Source organism: Cydia splendana, chromosome 1, assembly GCF_910591565.1.
Source record: "Cydia splendana chromosome 1, ilCydSple1.2, whole genome shotgun sequence".
In the NCBI taxonomy this organism is placed as follows: domain Eukaryota; kingdom Metazoa; phylum Arthropoda; class Insecta; order Lepidoptera; family Tortricidae; genus Cydia; species Cydia splendana.
The window spans coordinates 27,164,651-27,187,228 of record NC_085960.1 but is presented as its reverse complement, the minus strand read 5'-3'; the positions used below and the strand labels follow the sequence as shown (position 1 = coordinate 27,187,228).

At 38.9% G+C, this 22,578-nt stretch overlaps 2 protein-coding genes across 2 annotated transcripts; one reads left to right on the top strand and one right to left on the bottom strand.

Moving 5' to 3' along the window:
- The first annotated feature begins 682 nt into the window (after positions 1 to 682).
- On the top strand, positions 683 to 1,718 carry LOC134802310 (ubiquitin-like-conjugating enzyme ATG10). Its single transcript, XM_063774936.1, has 2 exons — positions 683 to 1,027; positions 1,492 to 1,718. The coding sequence occupies exons 1-2, from the start codon at positions 735 to 737 to the stop codon at positions 1,697 to 1,699; spliced, it is 501 nt and encodes a 166-aa protein (XP_063631006.1). The 5' UTR covers positions 683 to 734; the 3' UTR covers positions 1,700 to 1,718.
- A 1,945-nt stretch (positions 1,719 to 3,663) lies between these two features.
- LOC134792440 (U4/U6.U5 tri-snRNP-associated protein 1) lies at positions 3,664 to 21,746 on the bottom strand. The gene is made up of 16 exons (XM_063763732.1): positions 21,496 to 21,746; positions 14,818 to 14,956; positions 14,051 to 14,223; positions 13,499 to 13,631; positions 13,232 to 13,337; positions 12,769 to 12,903; positions 12,263 to 12,376; positions 11,733 to 11,858; positions 11,473 to 11,550; positions 11,115 to 11,243; positions 10,672 to 10,759; positions 5,739 to 5,872; positions 5,263 to 5,421; positions 4,779 to 5,056; positions 4,188 to 4,419; positions 3,664 to 3,888 (listed from the first exon to the last, which is right to left on the bottom strand). The coding sequence occupies exons 1-16, from the start codon at positions 21,632 to 21,634 to the stop codon at positions 3,763 to 3,765; spliced, it is 2,289 nt and encodes a 762-aa protein (XP_063619802.1). The 5' UTR covers positions 21,635 to 21,746; the 3' UTR covers positions 3,664 to 3,762.
- Between the last annotated feature and the right edge of the window lie 832 nt (positions 21,747 to 22,578).

Sequence of the window (22,578 nt, the reverse complement as noted above, 5' to 3'; positions counted from 1 at the left end):
AATATCCATTTATTCATCCCGCTGCAGTGCTCAAAAACCGAGGACATTCAAAATATTTGCAAAACAATGCGCGGATTCACTGCCACAAAAACGGGATAAAAAGCTGAAAGGTGAGTTTTCTGGCAGCACTGTGATAAACGAAAGAACAACGTTAGCTCTTGAGGTAACGTGTGTTTTGACAGTTCTTTACGAATTTCGTGCTGTCAAAAACTCCGAAAATTGCGTTTCGCGGTAGGTCTATGGAACGTTATTCGATCCATAATCGTCTTTCGAACGGGCCGCTCGATGACGGCTGTCTTCGCGGTAGCAAACCGTGTTTTATCTGTCAGAATTGCCCGCAATTGACGATTTTCGGTATTCGCGGTAGCCCCACTGTCACCGACGTCACCGTCGACAGGACACTAGGACCAAAGAGTATAATAATATATGTATAGTACTAGGACAGTCTGAAAAATATAACTGTAGTTTTTAGAAACTAAGGCCCCGTTCGCACGGCAGCTTTTTCAACGCGCGTTAAAAAAGCGTTTGAATGACACAAATGGATAACCATGTATGTATTCACACGACAGCGGTGGCGCTTTTTATCAAACGTTGTTGGATTTTCGACTTTAAGCCTTGGTCGTTAAATCGAATTTAGAGTGCAGACAGATTCAAGCGCTTTTTTAACGCGCGTTGAAAAAGCTCCCGTGAGAATGGGGGCTAATTGTAATTACTTTCATTATGAGTTGTAAAGCATGAGCGCTATATCTTACGAAGACTTTATCAATGCTGCTGAACAGTTTTTAAAGACATCACAAAAGATAAACGACGGATGGCAACTGTTGCAACTACAAGATAAAAGTAAGACATACCTCAAGAAAGAGAGCTTTAAAGTTTGTGAAGGAACAGGCGATTCTACTCTTCTAAAAACTGAATATGTAATATTTTACAATCATAGTTATGGCGTACCATCATTCAGTTTCAATGTGTGGAACTCAACAGGAACCCTCCTGACTTTGAAGAATATTAGACAAATGTCCTTTATCAGGTAAAATTTCCATTTCATTTGTCTGGGTTATTCACCATTAGGGTTGCCAACTTTTTTTTGGTGGAATATAGTATTTTCCAGAATAAGGAATAAAAATATAGTACATTCAGATAAAATACTAAACATGAGTGTAATATACGTTTAATCGGAAATATAGTATTTTAGCGTACTATATATTTTTCCAAAAGTATATAGTACAGAGAGCCAAAATATAGTACAATACGATATAATATAGTACGGTTGGCAACCCTATTCACCATACCCTCCACTAGTACTTTTTTCCAAAAGTAACAACTTCTTGCACCATCCTGCCTGTTTACCAATTACCATTTTCAAACATTCTTTGATTATACTATCATTTGCCATTACTCAAGTTTTATTGACAATGGCACCGGTCAGTTTTCCCATTCTGGTTGTTAGGGAGTTTTTTTTTACATTAGAATGATTTTCCAAATTTGTTTCAGTATCAGTGAAAAGGACTTTTACTCTGTTGTAACTCAACAGGAGCACCCAATTTTCTTCCGTCCATATTTCATGGTGCATCCTTGCCACACTGAGGAACTGCTCTTGGTGTTCAAGAACAAGTCAAAGAACATTATTGTGACATTTCTTGGATTAATAACTCCATTGATAAAATTAGATTTGTCAGTAGAATATGGCTTAATGAGTTAAATTTTTTTTTTTTTTTTTTAATTATGTAGTTTACACTGTTTTTCATTTATTTCTAAGCCTCTATTGCTGATTATTTGTGTTTCATATTTTAGGTAGACACATTCACATAGGCCTGCCTCCTCTTACATTTTAAATTTTTGTGTCAAATTTTCACCAAGGCACTTTTCCAAAACTAGTTATACATATTATCTGCTGTAACCAATATTTTTTCGTACAATAAAGTACTTTATTCATTAGTTTAATTATTTTGTTTATATTTTTATTTTTGTTAATAAACCCCTGAAAAGGTGTAAGTAAATTATTAACAATTAAAGGTTTAACTTTATTCATTACTTTACTAGTTTTGACTGAAAAATCCCAACTACAGTAATGGTCTAAGAGCTAGCCACGGCAATAGGTATGCAATTTATAGAGCAACGAAATCCCTCTAGTTAGTATGCCATACTATCATTATTTATTAATCCGGGCGCCTGGCAGCTGTCTAGCGGTGGGTGTGGGAGTGGATGGGCAACAAAGTGGTTGTAAAATCAATTGAAGGTGTGCAATTTATAGAGCTCTGTGTTTGGTGTGATATAATAGCTAATTGTGTATTTGATTCAAATATAACAATGCCAGGCGTTTTATTAGGGGGAAAAGTAGTGCCAGGTGATGAAAATACACAATCGCTTGTGCGCCTGCAGGAAGTACTCACAATTGCTTTACGCATAGATTGTGAGTCAGGTGCAATTTGCTCGTGATCTTCCTGCAGGTGCACAAGTGATTGTGTATTTTCACTATTTTCATCACCTGGCACTACTTTTCCCCCAAATAAAACGCCTAGCATTGTTATATTTGAATTAAATACATAATTAGCTATTATATCACACCAAACTCAGAGCTCTATAAATTGCACACCTTCAATTGATTTTACAACCCTTTTGTTGCTCATCCACTCCCGCACCCACCGCTGAACAGCTGCCAGGCGCCCGAATTAATAAATAATTATAGTATGGCACACTAACTAGAGGGATTTCGTTGCTCTATAATCTATAAATTACATACCTATTTCCGTGGCTAGCTCTCCGGCTATAAACTAAGGTGTTACGCAAAAGTCGCAAAACTAGGTAAAACGCTTTTTAATTTAAAACGGTTTAAGATCATGTAATAATGGTAATATAGTAATATTTAGTTGTGTATGGATGGGTTAAAATTAAAAGTAAACACAAGTAGTCTAAACAAATTTATTTCCAGTAAATTAATTTCATGTCATTTTAGTAATGGTTTTGCACTAGTGGTTAAACAAATTGTTTAGAATGCAGAATTAATCTGACATTTTTTACAAGCAACATGCCATTCTTTGAGCTATTTTGGATATGCCAGAAACATTAAGAACATTTTGACATGTTATTAGTATGGATAGGCCCTAGTCTAAATGCCTATGTTTAAAGGGTTAATATCCACTTTCACCGATGTCTGCCAGGGCTCGGAACCGGTATTTTTTTAAAACCCCGAAATAGCCCAATATTTTGAATTATTTTCTGCTGTACGTAGGACTGAATCATGTAATTAGGTAACAAATTCGTATTATTAGATTCATCATCATCCTGGCGTCAATCCCGGCTGTGCCCCCGCGCGGGGCGCGAGGACCCGGGGTCCGCCTTCCGACTCCTTCGTGACCACTTTGCCCGATCTTCGGCATCCCTGGTAGTGAGTCCGTTGGCACGCATGTCCTCCTTGACGACATCAAGCCATCGCTTCTTGGGCCGGCCTCTTCTTCCCGTACCGGGAGGAGGCGGCATGGCCAGGCATTTGTTACCCACGTAACTTGCCGGTCTGCGCGAGACGTGGCCATACCAACGAAGGCGACACTCTTGCAGTTTGTCTGCAATGTCACGGACGCCAAGACTACCCCGAATGTGGGCGTTTCGGACGCGATCCTTGCGTGAAACTCTGCACATTGTCTGCAGATTGTCCCATTAAAATTGAAATAATAAACCAAAGAACGAAAACAAACGTAATAATACCGGTATTTTTGTATGGAGCAAATAACGGTTTCCGAGCCCTGATTGTCTGCTACATTACAGTTAGCGTGGCGGATCGCGCTTTGCACCCGACAGCACGACATAGGCCGATTTCGTCTCCTTCTGCTTATCCTGAAGCATCTGTAGCGTGCCTAGCGGCGTGTCGGTTGAGCTCATCTTCTTCATCAGCTGTTAAATAAAAAAGAAAATGTATTTATATATTTAACTTTTTGTATTTTTTTAACTTTATGGTGCAATAAAGGATATTTACATACTTACCCAGAAAGGTTAGCAAACTATATGTAAAATTTATTATATCAAATATTCACAGACAAGTGAATTTTGTGGAAGGACTCTGACCTCTACAGAATGTAGTGCTCAGGTACGCCTTTTAACAAAAAGTTTTCACGTCCTTAATTAGCCTATTCCTTATTTAATTTATTTAAACTTTTAATGATCAAATAGGGCCTAAAAAGCTGTGTACTGACCCCCTCCTGCAGCTGTTTCTTGATGCGCTTCTCCTGCTTGTTCTTGCCGGGCCCCTTGCCGTGGAACTTGTGCGAGAGGTAGCGGAAGGCCTCCTTGGGCGCCAGCGGGCGGCCGTCGTCGTCCGCGTACTCCAGCTTGATGCGCGGCCGGAACGACGACTTCTCGCGGAACTCGGTGAGCGGCCCGCCGCCGCCGCCGCCGCGCTCGCGCCGCCCGTGCTTATCGTCGTCGCTGCACACAAATTATTTGTGAATAACTCTTTCGAGGACCCGCTCGGTTACCTAATTAAATGTTTTAGGTAATTTATGCTAGAGATCTCCACATTTATTCCAACAGAAAAAAATTGGCCTCTGAAGGTTCCTATTTATCTTCCGGTAGCTCAAACTACAAGGTCAGTGCTACCTCCTTAACAGCTGGAATTTTTACTCAATTACTACCACTGGGTAGAAGGTGGAATATCAGAGCCAACTTTTAACCCTCAACTTATTTATTTAGATGATTTTGCTAGCGGGAACCGTGGCAGTTCGCTGGGGTAACAGATGTTTTTTTTTTACATAACCCAAATGAACCTCTATGAGAATGAAAGTTACCCTTGCGTCTTGTCCTCAATGGTGTAGTGTCGGGCCTGCAGCAGGTGGGTGAGCGCGGCGCGCGGCGCGGGCTGCGGGCCGGCGCGCTCGAGGTAGCCCTTGCTGAGCGCGAGCTGCAGCGCGCCCGCCACGCCGTGGCCCAGCGCGGGCTCGGCGGCCAGCGCGGCGCCGCCCGCCAGCAGGTCGGCCGGCGCCTCCTCCGCGAGGTCCACGCGGCTCCACGCGCCCGCCCCGTCCGACCCCGGCGGCTCCGGCTCCGCCTCCGGGAGCTCGAAGTCCTGTGTGTCGAATATAGATCATGACTAACGACTCTACGAGTTTCGGAAATGACAACTAAAATGATATACCTAGCCCATTGTTTCTTGTTTACCGACAATGGCAAAAGTCGTGACAGAGGACGAATCGAGATACGCTGTTTCTTTTGTTAAAAAAACTACTACAAATTCATCTATAAATGGCAACGTATTTCGCTAATAATTTTTACCATAATCTCCTGCGTGTGGTCGCGGTTGCCGGCCTGGCCGTAAGTGGGGATGTCGCCGAGCGTGCGGCAGAACTCGGCGCAGGCGTCCAGAACCATCACCCCGTCGGTCGGCTCCTCGCCTTCGGGCTCTTCTTTCACTTTTTCCAGTATTTCCTCCACCTTGGAACAAACACGATATACATAAAATTGTACAACACATGCGGAAAAAGAGAATAATAGAGAACTCTCGTCCATTGAGCAGGATAAATAATTTTGTACCAACTGTGGTAAAGTAAGTATCGATTGACTAATTTTTCACGCCAGAAACGTACGTGTAGATGTATATCTCGTGTACCTTGGGCGTGTGCTCGGCCTGCCGCAGGCGGCGCGCTCGGGCCAACGCCGTTTGCAACTCGGAGTCCACTTTCACCTCTTCCTTGGACCATGTACTTCTCTTACGGACAACTAATGCGGTGTATATCTGTGCTGTAACTGACCTTGGGCACGATGGGCGTGTGCTCAGCCTGCCGCAGGCGGCGCGCTCGGGCCAACGCCGTTTGCAACTCGGAGTCCACTTCCACCTCCTCCTCGTCGATCACCAGAGATGTCTTCAGCTGCTCCACCTTTACATCTGCAAGGATAAATTACATTTGTAAAAATACAAGGATTCCAGGTAATCTATGCGGTTAAAATAAAATAACTTTACAGATCACCAACAACGCTTTAGTATTACATAGGGTAATTCGTCAGTAACTGGCCACCGCCAATAACTGGCCACCCTAAACTAAAAATGAATTCTATTCACCTATAAACAGAAATTCATTTTAGTATAAGGTTTCAATAACTAGCCACCTTATACTAAAATAAATTCTGTTTATAGTAGAATAGAATTCATTTTTAGTTTAGGGTGGCCAGTTACTAACAGGTGGCCAGTTACTGGCGAATTACCCTACTTGTGTATAATAAAAAATAGCAGAAGTTGAATGACAGCATTTAGAATGCTTTCAAATATTAAGCCTTTATAGTGATGTGCCGAGAGTAAAATACCATTACCGGTATTTTACCATTTGGGAATATTACCCGTAAATTACCATTCTTCCCGGTAATATTCCCAAAAGCGGGTAATATACTCGTACTTGAACGCTTACGTTATAAATGAATTAATTTAATTTAAAACATGTAGAAATGGCTTAATTATGTCACTAAATAAATAAAATAAATACAATAATTAAAATAAATACAATAATTAAAATAAATACAATAATTAAAATAAATAAAATAAATAAAATATATTAAATAAAAATTAAAAAAGGAACAAATATACACGCTCAAAATAAGAATATAATTATATCAATTAAGCTATAAAAAATTAATGAATAAATAACGTATAAAAACAATGTCATTGAACTACACCTTGCCTACTCATAAAAATGTGATGATTATTATTAAATCAATGTGATTTTTACATTTTAGTTTTACTAAAATTCTAGTATTATTCATTGAGTGGTTTTGACTGGAACTGGTTTTGACTATGCCCACTTGCCCAGACAAGGGGAATACTTCCTAGTAATATTGGTAAAATACCGAGTAACATTGGGAAAATTACCAGTAGTTTTGGGAATTTACTAGAAAAGTAAACCTATGTTGATTTTTTGCACTTCGTATGATGCATTTGTTGACAAGTAATGATTTAATGTAAAACAACTTATGTTGACATTTACTTAATTTGAATATTACCGTAAATTACTGATTCTGGGTAATATTACCGGTAACATTACTGGGTATTTTACCGCCTTGGGTATTTTACCGGTAACGGCACATCACTAAGCCTTTATAATATAAGGCAGAGGGAATATATTTCCCACCTGATTTTGAACTTTATTCCAAAATGACAGGTTTCAGTTATGCATAACATCTGACTCATAAGGGGTTAAAAGTACTTAAGGCGCTCTTATACTCGAGTTTTACGTTTTCAAGGGGGTGAAGCAGACGCGTGGTAGAACGGGCAGGCGGGCGCCCCGCGCGGCGCACCGCACCATTCCCGCGCAGCACGTCTACGTCCTTATTCTGACGACATCGGTATTCTGAATTGTCAGTTCCGGGATTTTTTCCGGCAATTAATATTGAATAAGATTTATTAGCAAATTCGAATTTTGATGAGTACTGAATGAAATTAAAAATGGTAGGTAAGACGGTGAGTGTAAATAATTATTAATTATATACAATATAAGTGTATACCGCGACAAACTGAGAATCTAACCAAATGATACCAAATTATTATGAGACAAAAAATAGTACTTATACTAATAGACATTAAAAATGTAATAGAGCTAGACCAAGAAAAATCTGCAACGATTTTGATTGCACACGCAGTGCAAGTGTTATTTTAAACGTCAATCTTCTATGAAATTATGAATAACACTTGCACTGCCTATGCTATCAAAATCGTTGCAGACTTGGTCTAACACTAGCAGTCAATTTCGGGCAAGTAGGTAGTGAAAATAAGGAAGAATACTAGCAAAGCTAAGATAATTTGTGGGACTATTGAGTTATGCATAGCTCCAATAAGTGCATAAAATTAGCTATCTTCACAAGAAAGAATTATAACAATTTATAACTCTAACTGTAATACTTACTATTTTTCTAATTTTGAATTGACGAGTAAAAGTCAAGCATTTAAAGATTGTAATGACAAAAAACACTTCTACTTCGACATTCGAGTTTGTTAATAGCTCAAGAAAATAAAAAAAATCTGCGGAAATAATTCGTATAATTTTGAAAATGGGGGGGGGGGGGGGGGGGGTGAAGGTCCCTTTTTTTAGTTTTTCGTAAATAACTCGTAAATGGTGGCCAATATTAAAAAATCTTGTTAAACGTTAATAATCTACACAAAATTTTGTACAAAAAAGATTCAGTTCACTTTTAGCAGTGATCAATATTTAAAAAGATAATAAAGAGAGAAAGTTAATTATATTAAATTCTAAGGTTCCTTGTTTTTATTTTTTCGTAAATAATAAACATAAAATTTCCTACAAGAAACATGTAGGACACTTTTCGCTAGGATCAATATTAAAAAAAACCGGGCAAGTGCGAGTCGGACTCGCGCACGAAGGGTTCCGTACCATAATGCAAAAAAAAAACCGATAAAACTGCAAAAAGAAAACGGTCACCCATCCAAGTACTGACCACGCCCGACGTTGCTTAACTTTGGTCAAAAATCACGTTTGCTGTATGGGAGCCCCACTTAAATCTTTATTTTATTCTGTTTTTAGTATTTGTTGTTATAGCGGCAACAGAAATACATCATCTGTGAAAATTTCAACTGTCTAGCTATCACGGTTCGTGAGATACAGCCTGGTGACAGACGGACGGACGGACGGACAGCGAAGTCTTAGTAATAGGGTCCCGTTTTACCCTTTGGGTACGGAATCCTAAAAAGACAAAGCAGCGGGTAAGTTGTTATTTATGTATAAGATTTTTTTTGTAATGAGTCATACTTTTCAAATTATTAACGAAAAAATACAAACAAGGAACCTTAGAATTTATTATAATTAACTTTCCTTCTTTATTATCTTTTTAAATATTGATCCCTGCGAAAAGTATACTAAATCTTTTTTGTACAAAATTTTGTGTAAAGTACTAACGTTTTACAACATTTTTTGATATTGGCCACCGTTTACGAGTTATTTACGAAAAACTAAAAATAGGGACCTTAGAAGTGATTATAATTGAATTTCCCGCGTTAATATCTCTTTGAATATTGATCCTAGCAAAAAATTGTACTAAATCTTTCTTGTAGGCAATTTTATGCAGATTACTTATGTAATAGAATATGTTTTGCTATGCGCCACCGTTTAAGAGTTATTTACGAAAAACTAAAAAAAGGGTCCTTTAATATCAAATATCTCACTTCCGGTCAAGAATTCGATCAAGCAACCGGCAAATTCTGATTCAGCGGGGTCTAATTAGGTTAAAAAACCCGGTTGCCAAAAAGTAATACGATTAGCCAGTCGAAATCGATATTATGAAAAATATGACCAGTCTAAAATATTTGAATCTTGTATATCTATGTTTAAAAATTATTCAATTTGATTAATTTTATAGCCTTTTAAAATATGTTTACACAATTTATCAATCGTGACTGAATTCCGGATTGGTTAGATGGGTGTGTGCCTTTGCTGCCCAACTTGATATAAAATGACAATATGACGGACGAATGTCTGAAATGTCACCGTATTTAAGAATTATTTTGCTTTTCTTCGTAAGCATGTTGAAAAACATTGTGTGTATAACATATTTGCATATTTATACTGTGATTACCAATTTTATGAAACGTCCGCTAAACTAGCATAGGTCCGACGCCGACAGTGGTCACGGGCGTACTGGCGTGAGGAATGGGCGCAAGGTATTGCCGCGTAGGGTGTAATTTAGTAAGCAAAATGATGAATTCATCAAATGATGAATGAAAACATTAACGTTTCGATTAAAGGACAAGCAATAATGAAGATTTACTTAAAAGCTATCGACTGAAGTAAGTTTCATATACATTTTCGTCGTAGTACTTCTAACATAAGGAAATAAAGACAGTGTTAGGCATGTTTTCAGCTTAAGATTCTATCGAGAAAATTATGAGCCGTCGTGTTTCTGACAAGCAATAACGTAGTTCAAGGACTGAAGTTATACATACTAGAAAAGAATGCATGAAATCCTTGTAAAAGTCTGCAAATATGGTGACAAAAAAGCGCATTTTACTACACACCGCGCCTTAAGTATTGAATCTTTCAAAATGTAGGTCTAGTTAATAGTACATTATTGTCGAGGCTCGGAAGTAGCTACTTGCAGGCTGAGGATTCGTTTTAAACGGACGACCTTGGGAGTCCGTTTAATTGAATCCGAAGCCAGCAAGTAGCCTTCCAGCCGAGTCATATATAGTGCTTTTCTCAAAAATGGTGCAAGAAATATAAATATCATAGAAATATTTTACAAAAGCAACTTTCTTACGTATATATTTTCACAGAAAAAAGTAGAAACAATTGAAAAAATTAGCTTTGACGCCTTTTTATTTTTTTAATAAAAAAATAGAAGTGTATTTTTCTGCCGAAAATACGCCAACCTATTTGAGACAGCTAAATAGTCGCGGTACTAATCATCTGTTTGGCTGTTTAATGGGCCTGTGCCTTCATTTGATATGGCCATTTCAACTTTTAAAAAGTTTGGAACTCGACAAATAATGGAATTTGTATGCAACATTGCAGTCCCAAAATCGAGACTGCAATGTTTTTAACTTTTTAATTTTTGACTGACCATAAACTACGCGCTTCGCAACCTATTTTTTAAACGGCAAAGTCGACTTTGCCGTCCATTTTTGAGAAAAGTAAATTTTATATCTCATGAAAGTCATGAAGTAAAACAAAGAAGTTGCGAGTCTACCTGTGTCGTCGGTTTCAAGAGGTGCAGCGGCAGCGTCATAATCATCGACATCTATGGGCTCCTCCTTCGCCTTCTTGCGTATCTTACCCTGCCAAAACACACACAAGTAGTTACATACTTAATTTAATGAACCTTAAATGCGTGTTTCAAGGTCTTTTATAAGAACTAAATCCCAGTTTAGTAACACCAAAGTATTAATAATACTCTGCTCTTTATTGTTATCCCTCTCACTCACATCTGGTAATAGGTATATTCGATCGTTTAGGGAAAAAGATGCAATCCAATCCACAAAATTATCAAACCTGAGATACGAAAGGTGTGTATTAAGCAAAAAGGCGCCCACCTTACAGTGTTTTTATCACTCGTGTTTCTATTGCCGAGTACCTGCACTAATATCGCGTATTTCTAAAATTAAGACAGCCACTTTACCAAAAAGCACTTACCCTGCGCTTGGTCTTCTTGAATTTGGCGTTTAACTCTGCTTCGCTGAGGTAGTCGGACGCGAGCTTGAGTTCGGGCAGTTTCAGCGTCTCCAGCCTCTTGTCTGGCCCGCCACGCATCCGTTCTTGCCGCTAGAATAATTATTAGGCGTTACTTCAAATCAAAGTAAACAAGCCAATTTTAAATATCGACCACAGCAAAATTCGCAATGATTTATGCCAGGTTATGCAATAGAGGGCAGTTATGAAAACAGTTTCCCGAATGCGGGCCCTGTGGCATGCTTTATTTATGGAAATCTCCACAACCTCGTATATCGACTAATGAAACTGAACCTTTATATTAGAAGCAGTGGGCACTCACCATCATGTCTCGGAAGCGCTGCGCCTCGATGCCCGCGTGGTCGCCGAGAACGAAGCCGCGACGTTTCTCCGCCGCTTCCTATTAAATAATAATCCACACTTAACTGTCTCGACTGATAACCCTTATTTCAAAAACAAGATCCACCAACGGTCAAATAAAAGTTACAATGTTAGGTGTATTGTCGTCAAAAGCAAATATGAAGCGCTTATCTCTGTGCCCGGCGGGGACAAATGGGAATTCATCATCATCTTCTTGGTTACCTTATCTAATTCCTCGTCGTATTTGGAGAGCACGGGTTTCTGATAGCCCAGGGCGGCGGCTTCCAGGTCCGCCTCGTCGTCGTACGCCTGGTAGCCGGTCTTGGCCTTCTTGCGTGACTCGATGTTCTGACAACGGAAATAAATCACGTTGAAATATACATGTTTGCGTACGAATAAAATATAAAGATTTTTGTTCATTAATCTGATACGAAACTCAACATTTAAGTCTTATTTACCGTTTGCTGTTGAGGGCAGGGCAGTGAGCAGGGATATTAAATACCTTGACGCTGAACAAGTTTGCTCGTTGAGGCAGAACAAGTTTGCTCGTTGAAGCAACTGGTTCTTAAACTGTTTTAAAGTTAATACAATATTGAATAAATGAATGAAAGAAACCGCTTCAGATGTTTCTAGGAACTACCAGTTAAGTACCACTGTGCTGTAGCACAGTTGCGGCAATATTTCTGGCAACAATCTGTCGCCCACTGTCCTGCCCGCAGAGGCAGTGTGCGTGTTATGTAATCGTGTCGTACCTTCTTGTAGCGCTCGTCGTCCACGATGTTCACGTTGACGAGCACGTCCTCCGCGTCCTCGGCCAGCACGTCCTTGTCGGCCAGCGTCAGCACCGTGTCGCGTTCGTCTGCCAACTGATGAATAAATATAAGTTAAATTTACACCTCATTCTACTGACAAAACCTTATATATATTATATAAAGAACTGACTTCACAAAACGTGCCACCATTTTATAATCTTCACCAGCGGTCACTCACTCACTTTACCGTCATTTTTCAAGCAAGCATCAAGTATACATTTTAAACCAATACAGGATTTTTATAATTGGCCCAGGCAGGAGTCTTTAAGTTATCAGGGAAAATGCATAGTAAAATATCCCGACAAATTGAGAAGCACCTCTTTCAAAGGTTAAAATGAATTATTCAGTCTTCAAATTATCTAGGATACTGCCTATGCAAAGTAAAACTATTTATCGCCTTAAGGAGCCCTGTTTCCATAACCGGTGGATCCGAAATGTGTACTTACAGAGTTGAGGTCGTGTGCAACCCGCAAGCCCGTCAGCGCGGAGGCACTGTAGGCTAGGGAACGGTCGGCACGCTCCTCCTCTTCGACCAAGGCTGACACACCGAACACTGCGTCCATCTCATCTAACATGGCCGCCTGATGACAACAAAATAATGATTTAAAAAAAATCTTTAGATATAAGTGAATATGGTTTCCAGTAGTTTGGAATCTGATTGGAGGGCTCGTTCAGAGACCGTTAGATTACGATACACTTTATAGTTCTTGAGGATGAGGTTTGCAGTCGTGTGGCAGATTTAATAAGTGTATGTAAGGCTATTATTAGTAATAGTTTAAGAAACCCTGGTATACCGATTTTTTGAAATGTAGGCATTAATAAATAAAGAGCTCTACTATTCAGAGATCTTTAAAAAATCTAACTATACAGCCAGCACAGAAGATACTACATTTGAGCAAAAAAAATTACCCTCTTAGCAGCCTCCTGTTTCTGTTTCGCAATGTCGCGAGACTTGTTCACCCAGGCCGACGCATCTTCTTCGTCGGAGCCTTCTGCCAGCAGAGTTGTTTGCAATCTGAAATATCATCAATATTGTATGTATATATTGATATCTTCAAGGAAAGCATGTTTTCACCTTTCAGTTGTAGCAAAAATATAAACAGCAAAAATCAGTCAATAATTATTCTGATGGTAATCCTTGATCCTTCGAAACAAGTGAAGCTTGACTGCACTTACTTCATTTCCATTTGTCTTTTTTCTTTGCGCAACTCCAGCCGCTCGCGTATTTTCTCGGTGCGTCGCTGCTGCGCGAGGTTCGCGGCCGGCTTGTGGTAAAACTCCCCCAAATCATCTTTGAACTTGCCGTCATCTGTGGAAGTGGAGCATTTCAATAGATCTATTAATAAAGCGGCATTCGGGCACTAAGAATTTTCTAAAAAGATCTGCTGGAGCATTCCACGAAATTGTCTACCGTTTGTACCGTACAAACGCGAATTTTCTGAACATTTGCAGGTATAAGAGTTTCCTTTTCTATGACAAGTGGTCAAAAATATGCACAGAAAAATAATGGCCTGCTTTAAATGCCGAAAAAAAGTTACAACACAGGAAATAAAATTATTTACCAAAAGCGTTTTATTTACCAAAAGGAGCTTGAGTCAGGCTTGGCTCTCGGTCTATTTTTCAATGGAAAGACTGTTGCCAGCACTGGTGCTCTTTTCTATAAGTACTTGCGATTTAATAATAAACTACAACTTACAAAAAAATATCTTATGCGTTGCTACTACTTACCATCTGGCTTCTCCTGAACCTCTAGAGGCTTTAACCCGAGCTTGGCTCGCAATCTGTTCGTGTCCTCGATGGAAAGGCTCTCCCCAGCGCCGGCGCCCTCCACCGCACTCCCACCTGCGCGAGGTGACGATTCGCGTGAGTGGCTGTCTCGCGGGTAACTGACTTCGCGCGCGCTGCAAAAAAGGAGAATATTAATAATCGCTAACGCACGGCCGCGGCTATTGCCCGATGCTGTCGCGAATAAAGCGTTTGGCCTTTATAATTGCCTTAAGGAACCTCGTAATTTATCCACGCAAAATATGTAAATGTGTATGGATGGTGACGCTAAGATGGACTCAGGGAGATTGCTCGACTGCTGTGGATCCAGCAAGATAAAAAGAAAGAACATGTTAGTAAATTTCATTACTTAGGGAGGCGTTCAGTTTATCTAAAAGCCATTTAGTCCATCAATTTCACCAAATATTATAAACTCTAAATAGTCTTTACGCCGGCGGGTGCTGCCTCTGCGAGCGTCCCATGACACGAGCAAGAACACATCTACTCTGTATCCCTCGCATTTCATTAGATTATCGATAGGCCCTAAAAAGGTAGTAAAAGGTGTCGGGTATCTCATCCCAAGTATGATATAATGGTCGTTCTTGTCTACGTGACATCGTGATAAAACGATATCCGTCATGGATCACGCTCTGTTAAGAAGTGACGAATATTTTGTCACGTAGATAAAGCTATCCATAATAGGCCTGCAAGGTGTCAAAACTACAGCATACCTGACTGGATCATCGCGCACGCGCTCCCTCCGCAAGCTGCGCTCTCGCTCACGCTCGCGCTCTCCGTTGCTGCTGGGCGACGACTCGAAGCCTGGTTCGTACCGGTCCGTTAAATGAGAATCCACTGGCACCTCCTCAACTGCAACAAATAAACACAGTATTAGGGCAAATTACCTACATTTTGAAGTATACGTGTACGGTCGGGGCATACAGCGTAGCCTCGAGATTTCAAGAGATTTGAGTGCACTGAGGCCGCTCGAATACGTTTGCATTTTGGTTTACAATGGGCGTCCGGCTGGTAACCCTATAGTTTGTTTTTTATAGCATTAGAAAAAAGGTAAACTATCTTGATGTATCTTTTTATTGAAAAACACTTTTGTAAAAATAAGCACGGCAAATATGTAACAATTATGAATCATATACTATTATTTACATTCTTTTGCTTTCATAAGTAATAGTTATTGTTTTTTAAAAGTGTTTTTCAATTAAAACACACGTCAGATCGCGTAGTCTTTTTCTAATGCTAAAAATAACGAACTATAGTTCGAACGACCACTCAGTTTCCGTTCAGTAGTTTTTGAGTTTATCGCGAACACAAACAGACAGACGCGCGCGGGGGACCTTGTTTTAATAAGGTGTAGTGATGATTTAATGTTTAGCTATCGATGTCGGGTATATTATTTTTTTTAAATTATTTGTTTTCGTTGCATATAAGTCTAATATACAATGCATAATATAACATACATACATATATTTTTTTATAGATCAACTCGCGCGTGACGTACGGACGGAACAAGTGTATTAGCATGAACGCTGATACTACGGCCAAGTGCGAGCCGGACTCGCGCACGAAGGGTTCCGTACCATTACGCAAAAAACGGCAAAAAAATCACGTTTGTTGTATGGGAGCCCCACTTAAATATTTATTTTATTTTGTTTTTAGTATTTGTTGTTATAGCGGCAACAGAAATACATCATCTGTGAAAATTGCAACTGTCTAGCTATGACGGTCCATGAGTTACAGCCTGGTGACAGACAGACGGACGGACAGACGGACAGCGGAGTCTTAGTAATAGGGTCCCGTTTTTACCCTTTGGGTACGGAACCCTAAAAATAGCTACATACTTAAATAATCGTGAAATTTAAAATTAGTTTGTTTATTCTCATTGTAAAACGTGACGTACATAGGTAACCCTAAAAGTTCTTAGGAGCAGCCACTTTAGAGATCATTATAACAAAACGAGGCATAAGTACAAACTATGAAGATAAAAATTTCCCCTTTAAATTATAGGACTTTATAAATTTTCTGAGGTAGGTAGGAGATTAGTCCAAAACCGTGACACGGGGTAAAACAAGGACACGGCAGTATGGCTACTTAGATAGTCTTAGATTTACGAACGCTTTGATCACTGCTGTCTACTATCTTGGTAAGTTCACAGATTATAATAGTTCTTACGAACAGATACTTATCTTTCAAAGAAAACGCAAATATCTACCGTTTTGATACCTACACAAAAATACACTGGAGCTTCGAGCAACACGGAAGGGAGGCGGCATTCGCACTATTTCCCCTCTGCCTAGGTACAAGATCAACTGATCTAGCGCGGGTAATAAAACTAGTTGCGCTCGGATTTTCAACTAGACTGAGTCGAGACGCGCGCGTGAACACAGCAGCAGAAAAATGCCTAATTGCTATAAAAATTTTGTTATAAAAAGAGGTCGGGGACATCAAATTTACAAAAAGAAAGTGTTACATTTTCACATATAATATTTTTTTTACATATCATACGTTTACTTACATTTAAACACAATTATTATATTTTAGTCTCATGTAATTGTTGGATTTATCGATTTTGCTCGCCCAGTACAAATTGCGGATCGGTCGAACGACAAATCCGACTTTTCATCTCTCAGAATACAATAAAATACTTCGACGAAAATGTGTTAGCGTGTGTGTTGTGACACTTGTGACTCGTCCGTACACAAAAAGAGATCGAGGTTTGCAAGATTTGTCTTTAACGTGTGTCATTTTCTATGTATTTGTGTCGTCATTACAGATTGGATTTTGTATGTAAGTGTGTGAGAAGTGCGACTGTGTGCACCTTTCCCCCCGCGAAAAATGGCAGAAAGATTTGTACGGTGAGATATCGCTTGGGCCCCTCCCTTCCGACGTGTCGGAAGCCGGTGTTGCTCGAAGCACTGGAGTGACCTTCAACGCGACGCTCCCCGCACCGCGCGCGCCGACATAACGGTAGGGTTGCCGACGCTTCTTTCAAATACTTAGGTATCTAATAAGGGTGGTATTCCACCTATCCAATTTCTTTGTCCAATGTGTATTGCATCTCACATTTTGCTTTAATGAGAGAGTGAAACGCATTGACATTGGACAAAGAAATTGGTCAGGTGGAATACCACCCTTAGGTAGATATATAACTATGTGCCGTAAATACATTACTATGTACATCTTTAAACTATTTAATAGTACCTACGGTCCTACGTAGCTTGTAACTATCGTAAAAATAATAACAGTAGATGTTAAGAATATATACATATACATACACCTATATTATACATATACATATATTGAGAATGTCTACTTATTTTTCCTCATCTGTCGAAAGAGGAAAAACCGATATTTTTTATTTGTTTTGTTGTTTCTGCATTCATCCACACTACAAGCTGTGCTTTTTGTTCGCGACGAAGACATTTCTTTGGCATAGCGCGCGGTGACGTGCGTGCATGAGCGCGTGTGGCAACCAACTAGCTTTTGTACCGCTGGCGGGACGAGATTCGTAGGCATAAATTCGAGCTCTCGCGGTGAGTTCCAAAAATGTAGTGCCTTTCCAAGAGGGTGTGGTGAAAAATATTTTTCTAAAATGCAAAGTACAGTAATTTCATGCAAATTTGGAGTTGTTTCATCAGCTCAGCTAATAGGAAGGACTTTTAAGTGATGATCTGATGATTTGGTAAGATAATTTAATAGCATTAATAAACCATTTGGTAACAGTTATTTAGTTACTGGCGAATTACCCTATACTGTCATTCGGTCACAAAAGGGGTATTCAGTTTTTAAGGTTCCATACCCAAAGGGTAAAACGGGACCCTATTACCAAGACTCCGCTGTCCGTCCGTCTGTCACCAGGCTGTATCTTACGAACCGTGATAGCTAGACAGTTGACATTTTCCCAGATGATGTATTTCTGTTGCCGCTATAACAACAAATACTAAAAAGTACGGAACCCTCGGTGGGCGAGTCCGACTCGCACTTGTCCGGTTTTTTTTGTTTGAAAGGGCAATCTTTTTAGTTGGTCCCATTGTCATCAAGTCAGGGTTTGATGATGGGATCCCGTTGAAATTGAGGGAATTTTCAAATATTATAGGTACACCAACAGTGATTTTGGGTATTACAAATATTATTTTGGTAACTTGCGAATTTACTCCTGGAAATCACTAATTGGTTAAGTGAAACTGCTCATGAAGAGTTGAAGACCAAATAATTACTGCATGTCAGACTATTTCATGAAGTCAATCTTTTTTGTTATGATTATTTTCATAAAATATTAATATACCTATTAAGACCAGGCGGCTTAGCACGGTCGCGTTTTTATCCCTTGTCACCATGCCTGTCACGTTCTAACAAGTATGTAAGTGCGAAAGGGACGCGCATAGTGATAGTCGATAAAAATGGAACCGTGCTGAGCCCGCAGGTCACTCACGTATTTTAAGTCGAAAAACACTCGACATATTTCACTCCGTACCGAGGAGTGTCAGTAGGAGCTTGCGTTGACGAACCGGCGGTTTTTAATATACAGGGTGAAATTTAAATCACTGGCCATATTCATTCCAGGCACTAGGTTACACTTAAGGAATCTATTTAGCGAAAAAAAAGAGTACATTTTTTTTTAATTTTCATTTTTCAATTTTTAAATACTTTCCACGAGTCGTGGTCACCCTATTACCACAAATGTAAACAAACCTAATAGTAGGTTTTAACAACAACATCAGCAAAACCCTTATCTGACCTTCACTAAACCTTATAATCGTTGCAATAGGGTCCACCTAGTTAGTGTTGGCGATGGTAGGCAGGTTTATCAATTTCGAGGGTAGTCTAAACCATTCCGCGCTAGCGGTAAACATAACGGTTAGCATAAATGATTAGTCACTCGTCACTCGCCAACCTTAAAATAATAATCGCGCGCGTACTAAGGTTTAAAAAAATGTTTTCGAACCGGGAATATTAGGAAATGGTACGGTGTTATTTATTAAGTGGTGAGTGTTTACGTGGTGCACAAAGATTATACGAAATGGAATCAGTTCCACGCCTTCGCAGACAAGGATTGAATCCAAGAGTACCATCTCGTGGGACTTTCGTTAATTGCGTCGACTTTTAATCAAATGTAAGTACATAAGATGATTAAATTTTTTAAATACGCCTGAATGCAAAGATTCCTGACCTAGTTTTTACTCATTGTTTTTAAGCCACGGACGTTTTGTTAATAATCATTAGTCAGAAATAATATTTTAGATTAAAAATGGGTTGCCTTTGCATTTTGATGGCTCTAAGCCCGTTAAAGTATGAAGGAAAAATTAGCAACTTATGTACTTAGGTAAGCGTCTTATCTCGCTGCAATAGGGTTCATAATTGGTGACGCGATTGCAAACAGCGGGAGGGGCGGGGTGTCAATGACCTTAACTGATAAGAGAGAAGCGGGTGTAGTGGGTAGTTGTCGGTTCACCATAACGTACGAGGTTTTTAGGACAACTTGATGATGAGTTATTTCGAAAAAAATGTACTGAGCGGTATTAAAAGAAAAAACACGTGTTTAATATTTTTTCGAGTTCTTTCGGGTGTTTCAATTTGGCCAGTGAATTAAATTTCACCCTGTATATATATTATATGTCTGTGTCTCACAAGTTTTGTTATTAACAATATAATAAGTACAATTAGATCTTTTAACAGGGAAAAGCAAAGAGTTTTAATCTGTGTGATTTTCTCTGTTAATAAACTATTATTAAGCTGTTAATAAACAGCATGATATAATATACCTATATATAAACTGGATTCTATGGTTTTTTGCTAGGTATGTTAAATTTCTGGAATTTATGTATCATGATGAGCTCCCATCCGAGGTTTTCCCGAGGGTCTACAGTATGGGGTTCTTTAAAAAAGGAGTGTACAGGTTTTTAGAAGGTCGGCAACATGCTTAACACTTCTGGAGATGCAGGCGTCCATAGGCTACGGTGACTGCTTACCATCAGGCGGGCCGTATGCGTGTTTGCCACCAATGTGGTATAAAAAGAAATTCAACAATAAATATACATTATCAACAATTAAGTCTTCCTACTTTAATTGTAACTGTAACTATTTTGTAAAAATGTTGTAAGATTTTTCCACTTTTCAATGATAGTGGTAGTGCCCCTGTATTTTATGAAATATATTTACTAAGTGAAGTTTCAAACTTATCTAATATGTATAATGCAAACTAATGTATTACTTTATACCTTTACCTTTATACAATAAGAATTTGAAATGGTTTTTATCTGGCCTATCATCCTCTGTAAAGTAAACTTATACAAAAGGAACAAAATGCATTGGATGGTTTTTGTTGTTCTGCTACTGGTTGTATTTAGCCTAGTCCAGGGGTCACCTATTACTTTCTTCAGGGGTCCAGCTCTTATAATAAAATTACCATTGCGGTCCGTTTCTCCTTGTTTATTAAATAAACAAAAAAATAAAATAAGTCAGTGGTCCGGATGCAGACCGCGGTCTGCCATTTGGTGACCCCTGGCCTAGTAAGTATAAAGCTGGAGACCCTGAGTATCAATCCCATTAAAGGGATTTATTTATGTGTTTAACACAAAAAAAATTCCAAAACTGTATGGATCTGTTAAATGTATTTAAGTATTTATGTATTGTCATCTAGTACCATGACTTATGGAGCTTTCTGTGGGCCTGTCATCATAAGTGCATTGTAATATGCCTAGTTGAATAATAAACTATCTTTATCTTATCATCTAAGATTGTCACATAATATTTACTGTTATTATTTATTTGTTGGTGTGTTGTCCGGCTGGTTTTGTTCAGTCCAATCTCTGCTGCTTTTTCATTGTGTTTGTTTTATTTAACTTAGTGTTCAATAGAATGAATGAATAAATAGTATGAACTATATTTAATTACACAGACAGGTCTACCGCAATATAATTTCATTTTTTTTACCTTAAATTCCGACGCTTCAGCTGAGTTGCACCAGCTCGCGCGGTAGACCCGTTTGTGAAATTAAATATGTGTACAAAACGCGAGAGTTTAAAGTGTTAGTATGAACTATGTACCTATGTGGTTTTGAAGAGAAGGAACTACTGGTTCAATAACATTGGAGAAGAGGCAACTATATTACAGTACCCACCTGCCGGCACCGGCACTCGGGGCGCAGGGGCCCGACGCGAATGCCACCGAGTCTGAAATAACGAGCAGACAATGCCATTATAAAGTCAAACGGAAAAGCCGTCTAGCCGATTATCATCTCTAAACTGGGACTCTACACTTACTACAGTTACTACAAGGCCAAAAGACCATATAATAATTTGTTGCACACGGTTGCACAATCACAAATGTTCCCAAAACAGAAATGATCAACGGCGTAAGACGTAATCAATTAAAATAGTGGAGGTGAAACTAACCGTCTGGGGACCGGTCCTTTTTGCGATCCTTGTGTTTTCTGTGCCTTTTCCGTTCACGTTCTTCGCCTTCCAAAGGAGACCGCGACCGACTCCTGTGCTTCTTCTTTTTCGATTCCTTCTTATGTTTTTTGGAACCCATTTTGAGGTGTTTGATTTAAATACAAAATGTATGTATGTTTTCTGATAATAACACTAAATAAATTAAACACTTTACAACTTCAAACACAACACGTTTTATTTGTCAAATACATTCAACGACGCCATATTGATTTTAAAAAGAATGAAATGAACGGAACGGAATTAATATTTCACAGACATCACAAACCCGGAATTTTAAAGCCAAACCACACTACCGTACCGCACGCAACAAGATCACGGTGACCGCACCCATAAGTGAGAGCGTGAAAGAGATATAGGTAAGATTAGAGGAATGGAGTCGATGTTAATATAAAAATGAAAATCATACTCATCTTTATTCAGTAATTTCAACTTATTTGCCCTGCAATTGCTCACTATAATCTTACTGTGCGATGAAAACTTGTATGCCTAATGATGATACTTATTTTAGTTAAAAATATTATTATAGTTAGACCAAGCTAAGTTGCCGGCGATTAAATACACACACCTTTTTTTAAGAAATTGACGGGTAAATCACATTTTGTTTTGTCCCTATTCACCCCAGCCATCCCTATTCACTCTGGTTGAATGACGTTATATATAAATTCTTATTATACCTATGCTTGGCGTAGGCTGAGGTTCGTATTCTACCTAATCGTGATTACTTGAATAGGTTAATAATTGATATTAGGTACAGATAGTGCATACATATTTCCATCGTATTTTAACGGAAACGTACGAAGGTGTATTGCTATTTCAGTCAGTCTACAAAAAGTACTGAGGTTGGCTGAAGTAGCATGGCAAATACGAACGTTTCCGAGAAAATACATACGATGGTAAACAATTATGCAATACATCTGTAATTTTATTATAGGTACTAAAAATAAAACTAATTCAAGGGGGTGTATAAATCGTTTAATAAAATGTAAAATATTAACGAATAAAATACAATCAACTTAACATGAT

What these genes read in the sequence shown, in the direction of transcription:
- LOC134802310 (XM_063774936.1), top strand. Translation starts at nt 735, where the DNA reads ATGAGCGCTATATCTTACGAAGACTTTATCAATGCTGCTGAACAGTTT. An exon ending in AGACAAATGTCCTTTATCAG is followed by an intron (nt 1,028 to 1,491) that starts GTAAAATTTCCA and finishes AATTTGTTTCAG; the next exon opens with TATCAGTGAAAAGGACTTTT.
- LOC134792440 (XM_063763732.1), bottom strand. Translation starts at nt 21,634, where the DNA reads ATGGGTTCCAAAAAACATAAGAAGGAATCGAAAAAGAAGAAGCACAGG. An exon ending in GGTTCAGGAGAAGCCAGATG is followed by an intron (nt 13,632 to 14,050) that starts GTAAGTAGTAGC and finishes CCACTTCCACAG; the next exon opens with ATGACGGCAAGTTCAAAGAT. An exon ending in TTGCACACGACCTCAACTCT is followed by an intron (nt 12,377 to 12,768) that starts GTAAGTACACAT and finishes TTTATTCATCAG; the next exon opens with TTGGCAGACGAACGCGACAC.